The sequence below is a fragment of the Condylura cristata genome, unplaced genomic scaffold (genome assembly GCF_000260355.1).
Source record: "Condylura cristata isolate star-nosed mole 26May11 unplaced genomic scaffold, ConCri1.0 scaffold00006, whole genome shotgun sequence".
Taxonomy (NCBI): domain Eukaryota; kingdom Metazoa; phylum Chordata; class Mammalia; order Eulipotyphla; family Talpidae; genus Condylura; species Condylura cristata.
In genome coordinates this window covers 26981677-26987803 of record NW_004567107.1, presented here as the reverse complement: position 1 = coordinate 26987803, position 6127 = coordinate 26981677, and the positions used below count along the sequence as shown (strand labels likewise).

The window sequence follows — 6127 nt, the reverse complement described above, 5'->3', positions numbered from 1 at the left end:
CATGTGGGTCACCTCTGGGGCAGGCGGGGATCGAACTCATGCTGAAGTGGCTTTAGCTTTCAGTGCTGTGCTTTAACCCGCTGCACCACCAGGGAGGGCCCATGACCTGTAATTCTACTTGTAGGTTGTGCCCAAGACCTGGAAATGGATCTATTCAAAAACTTGTCCACAAATGTTCACAGAGGAATTATTAAAAACTATTAGAAAACTGATGCCAATTACTTATTCCCTTTGAACCTTAGTTCCTTAATCTGTAAAATAATAATACTCAGAAGCTTGGAAGAGTGTGGAGTATTCATCCAGAATTTTGGATACTTGTGGCCAGTAAAATTTCAGAAGCATTTGGTAAGCTGATGGAGCTAAGAAAAGGACACTCAAAGGCAGCCACCAAATCCCACAGGTGGACACACCCCCCATGCTCTCTTCTTTCACTCACATGGCAAAGATAAAAAAAAAAAAAAAATAGGTCAGAGACTGGAAAAGATGAGGGTGAAGAGGTAGGTAGTAGACACAGGAAAACAACCATATCTTTCCTCACTCCCTGCAGATGGGCAAAGTGCTCTGGCTGGACCCACCATAATCAAGCCGGCCTGTGTGGCCCTGGCCACCTTGCCCTGGCCAGCCAGAGCCCTCTGCCAGGTGGAAGCCAGTTGTGGGGTCTCTGGGGTGCCCTCCAGCCCCAGGCTCAGCCCCAGAACACTCTCCCTCCCAGCCCACAGGCAGGTGGTCTCTGCACAGCCTGAAAGGCCTGGAAGGAATTTCTGAAAATCTATTCCTTGAGAATTAACACTACTTCCTCCCCCAAAATTATGCTTTAAGGGGTTGTGTGTACACATTGAGAAAAGTCTTAATCTCTTCAGTGAAAGGGTAGTTCAGAAAGCATTTTACCAGAACAGCTTTAAAATCAGAATAACTCCCAAAGAATAGATATTTGTGATTATGGGAAGGCACTCTCTAACCACACATGCTTCTCACATTTTATAAGCTTTATCTTGAAAAAGTCTGAGCCCCTCCATAAGAGATCACTCTTTCCTGGTAAAGAGCTAGTTGGTAAAGTTTAGTTGGTGCAGAAACCAAGTTAACCCCGGAGACGACAGGTTGCAAGCGCCTCCCAGTAATCAGCATTTCACTGAGAGGTGTATGTGCAAACAGGGACCGCACCATTCTCTGTAATTGGTGGTCATGGTTTGTGCACAGCAGAAGAGAAACATTAGTCGTCACCCCCATTATCCTCAGAGCACATACACGCTGCAGGGTCCCCTGTGCATGTCTGTACTGGGGGGTAGTGAACCCAGAATTTTCTTTTTTTCCTATCCATGTATGTCCATGATGAAGTAAAAAAATTAGGCACGGTAAGAGGTTAGCAACGATGGTGTTATAGGAGCAGAATGCTGCCGCCCTGTGTAAGATGATGTGAAAGGGGCCTTTCTCCTGCTCTCCCAGAACCTTATCACAGAACATTTTCCAACCCGGGTTGACTGGGGGTAACTCAGAAAGCATGGACAGGTAAAACCATGGATAAGAGGGGGCCACTATAAATCACAATTTAATAAATCAGAAGTACAGTCACATCCCTAAGACAGAAAAAGCAAGACATATAAAGCCTAGGTAGAGTTCATTCACAGGAAGTTCCTCTTTAGTCTTTGCAGGATCTAATTTTTTTTTTTTTTTTTTTTTTTTTTTCCCCCCCCGCGTCTTCCCCCCCCCCAAGTCACCCATGTGCCATCACCATAATCCCGTGTATTTCCCTCCCCCCACCCGTTTTTGATCCCATTCCCCACTCCACCCCCACAAAATGTCTCTGGTATATGGTTGTTCATTATTTTTGTTATTTTCCACCTGGTCCATTATACTCCTGCTATGAGTGAAACCATCCGGTATTTTTCTTTCTCTTTCTGGCTTATCTCATTAAGCTGAGGATCTAATATTTTTAACTTGAAAACTAGCAGTCAAGAGTTCTCTATCTCCTCTGTTAATGCTTCTCCAGAGGTTACATCTCACACTAGTGAAGTCATCCAAGGGCTCAAATGTGACTGTTTGCGATGGAAGCATTCGGCCCTGCTGTGGCATAGAATTTAATACAGGTACTTAAAACACAGGCATTTAGCACAGGTGTGCAGAAAGTAAGAAGAAAAAGCCAATAGCAGGAAGACTGATGCTAACTCAGTTCTTTGGCTTTTCCCCATCTACGGCCACTGAACGGTTTTACAAGCCCGCCCAGGGACTGCTGGCAGGTAGACGTCCATATACCCGAGCAAACACCCACAGCCACATATCCTCCCTCCGCGGAGAACACCACAACATGTTCACTGTTCCTCAGAAGAGAATTCTGAGGAAAACCAAGCAAGCCTTGCCTTTTCGTCCTGGTATAACTTGTTGACGCTCTCCATCTGAAAGTTGTGGCTGGACTGGATTTTGTCAAGTTGCTCTCGTTGCTTCTCCAGTTCGCCCTGGAACTCATTCTTCTTCAGCTCCACGGCTCCCCTCTCTGCAGCGGCCCTGCGGACCCTGCCTTCCAGCTCCATGATTCGTGTCTACAAGGATACCACACTGTAAGGGCAAACCCCAGTCATCTCCAGAGGACAGGCCCTCTGGCAAAAGCAGCTGCATCAAGCCAGACACAGCCAGTGTGTTCCCCTGGGCCAATCTCTTCAGTCAACTACGTGTCAGTCTCAACTGGTTTTTCTAGCAAAATGATGCTCCGAATGGAGGAATCCACTGCCTGGGCTTCTGTGATCCTCCAAGGAAGGTGAAATGCAGCCCCATCCCTCCCAGGGACCCTGTGCAGTGTAAATGAGGTAAGCACATAACATGTCTCACACATTCCCTGCTGTGAGCTGGTGCTCAAATATTTAGTTCCTTTTTTCCTCACAACAGGACACTTGACAAGTACTTATCAGACAAAATTTCTAAAAAAGAAACTGAGCTGGAGAAATGATTTAGCGCTCCAACTCTGGACACAGCCCATGCCTACCCGGGGATCAGGAGGAAGTTCACACAAAGGGGCTGAAACCCTGCAGGAGGTGGCCCTAGGCCGGGCTGCATGGAGCTCGGGGGCTGAGACGCTCTCCATCAGAGAGACGCAGGCTGATGGGGAGACAGTAGCGACACCGGCTTGCAGGGCCTCATGCCGCCCACAGCTCAGGGAGCTGCATGGGATTCAGTTTATAAGCCTGGACAGCCAATGGGGAATCTAGATGGCCAGGGTGTCTCTTTTTGGGAATGGTGGAAGGAAAAAGATGCAGAATCAAGACACGTGATACAATGTCGAGGAAAACAGAGCAGAGCACAAATGTATCTCTGCTTTGACACGAGTGTCTCCATTTTAGAGACAGTGAGAGTTATGTAAAGAGGAACAAGAAAAGAAAGTGGAAAAATAAAAGCAGCTGATATGTCAGCATGAGGATACTGTGAATGCATCTTTCTCCTACTTGACAAGCTGAGACAGTAAAAAAGAAAAAGAAAAAAGAAGAGGGAAGGAAGGGGAGTAGTGGGAAGGAGGGAAAGAGAGAGGGAGAGAAGGAAGGAAAGGAAGAACAGTGGAATCCCCGGCTCCCCTGAACTTCACCTCTCTGTAATTCTTTCTGTCCACCTGTAAAATGGGGGGTGGGGGGGAAGGGAAGCCCCAACATGGTGTACAAAAGAAGATCATGTTTATAAGGTGTGGCTAGAGAAAATGTATTCGGACACTGTTAAAACAACAAGGAACACTTGATTCAAGACTACTGCAACAGAAGTCACGAACACACAGCAACAGGAAGAGAAGGTTCCCTCGGGCCTGAGCATGGCACAGACAGCTGAGAGTAAGGAGGGTGGGGAAGGAAGAGTGCCGGGAGGAGTGGGGGGCTGGGAAGAGTGGGGGGGGAGTGGGGGGCCTTGGAGGGTAGGTTCGGATGCAGGATGAGGCTCTACGGGACAGCAAGGATGCAGAGGTGGCTTGGGAGGATTCCTTACAAAGCCCGGGCTGCCGGGGCTGTGGCTGGGTGGAAGACTGGGTGGAGGCCTCGTGGAGGGAGCTCAGAGGAGCCTTGGTTCGGTCAAGGGCATCTCTCTTGCTCAGGTCTGCACCTGAGCCCTGAGAAGTGACCACGGAAGGTCTGCTTAGTATTGCTCACTACATGCTGGCGGGGACCCCTGAAAACACCTTGTGCACTCCCATGATCCACAGACATTTCTAACACCCTCTTTGGGATGTAGTGTGGGTTTGGAGGCCAGGACTGGGTTGTGGCTGGTATACTTTTAAGCAAGTTGTCTTCTCAGAACCAGACCAAATGACTCCACCAAAAATTGTCCATCGCAGGAAAAGCAGAACGCGATGTTGGACAGCAAGCCTTCGAAACCCCAAAGGGGTCCTCTCCCACCCAACAGCAGAGCGGTGGGGGGCCCAGGGCTGAGTGGGTTTTATTACCTGCCCACTACTTCAGTGGTGACAAATACAATCCCCTGCCCCCCCAACCCCGTGCCTTTCAAAAGTCTGATACCCAAACAAACTAAGCACCTGGAGGTCCGTGCTGCGGGAGCTGGCGATCCAGTAGTTGAAGCCCAAGACGATGATGCAGGCCACCAGGGCAGCCAGCACCAGCGGCGGCGACTTCATGCTTCGACGCCCGCTGCCCAGTCCCATCATCTCACAACCCGGCCGAGAATCTGCCAAAAAGAAAAACAGATCAAAATTCTTCACTTGGGAGTATGGCCGTGCCCCACTGTCTCCACCAAATGGAAGGTGTCTTGCTCGAAATCACGACTGGACCCTTGGTCCTGGAAAGGCATGGATGACAGGCTGCCCCCACCTCCCTTGCAAACCTTTCACCACCAGCAAGACAGAATTTCTCCCACACGTCCTGGCTTGTAAAATGCAAACAGAGGGGCCCTCCCTGGTAGTGCAATGGGTTTGAGCTCAGCACTGCAAGCCAGCTGCAGCCACTTCAGTGTGAGTTCAATCCCCTGCCCCAGAGGTGACCCACACGGTGCGGCAGCAGACCTCTCCTGACCTGCCTGCTGCTCCCCTCAGCAGTGTACTTCCTTGATCCACCTGTTCTGCTCCCCACTCTGTCTCTGGTGAATCCTCTCACTGCCCCTGCACTTCTGGCCTGTACCCCAGTTCTGTATGCATTAATAAATAAATCTTTAATTGAAAAAAATGCAAATACAGTACTTGTCTCTCCAGCATAGTTTGAGACTTTATCATTGCTGTGAGCAGCTATGGCAAAGAGTATGTTCCACGTCACACAGGAAAGAAGCCACGTCTTGTTATACTCCAAAAAGACCTTTTTGATTTAATGCGGAACAAGGAAAGGGTATTCTCCCTCGTCGACAGAATGGCTAACACACCCAGTGAAAGTGCAGCCTGCTGGTGTGTGGGTCCCCTGGGGTGCCCCAGCAGGCAGCGGAGATTGCTGGCACTGGGCCTGGCAGAGGACCTGCCTCCTGCAGCCAGAACCGGACCTGGGGCCGCAGCGCCGTGCCTGCCTCCGGGCCGCCAGGCACCGAGCCCCTTACGAGAAGGGCTCCACATAAAGCCAGGTCTAGCAGGAGGCCAGCACTGGCCACCACAGAGAAGCTGACTTTGCCAAATGGCTATGAGCTCATAAACAGGGTCTTATCAGAAGGAGGACGGAGTATGCGATAACCAGTCTCCCCAAGAACAGAGATGCTTCTGTGTCAGGTGTGGTCAGCAATGGAGAAAAGGGAGAGAGGAAGGAGGAGACCACCAGGGACTCAGCACATGGCTAATTCTTGCCACATACGAGCTGACAGAGCTGGCTCCCACCTGTGGTACTCCTAAGTGTGTCCCTGGGAGAGGACTTCCTCACTAGCTGGGGACTGTGTGAGAGCCACTGGGCCAGGTAAGCAATCGAGTTGAGTCACCGAAAGCAAGGCACCGCCAGAAAACAAAGCCCATGCCTAGAAGTGACAGCTGATTGCAGCCTCCACGGGGGCCTGCTGCTCCAGCTTCTTCCTCTTAGGAAAAAGAGGAAAAGATGTTTTGTTTTTTAAAGATTTATTTATTTATGCACACAAGAACTGGGATACAAGCTAATGATGCAGGGGGTAAGATGAGTCACCAGAGACAGAGTGGGGAGCAGAACAGGCAGGTTGATGAAGTACATTGCTGAGGGGAGCAGTC

The 6127-nt window shown here is 49.9% G+C and overlaps 1 protein-coding gene across 1 annotated transcript in view; it reads right to left on the bottom strand.

Annotated features, from left to right (window-relative positions):
* GOLM1 (golgi membrane protein 1) overlaps nucleotides 1-4670 on the bottom strand; it is a 20316-nt gene extending 15646 nt beyond the window's left edge. The window contains exons 1-2 of the mRNA XM_012721243.1: nucleotides 4499-4670; nucleotides 2355-2534 (exon numbers count right to left, since the gene is read on the bottom strand). Of these exons, the coding sequence (XP_012576697.1) occupies nucleotides 2355-2534; nucleotides 4499-4627 (309 nt within the window). The 5' untranslated portion in view covers nucleotides 4628-4670. The remainder of the gene's footprint in view (nucleotides 1-2354; nucleotides 2535-4498) is intronic.
* Between the last annotated feature and the right edge of the window lie 1457 nt (nucleotides 4671-6127).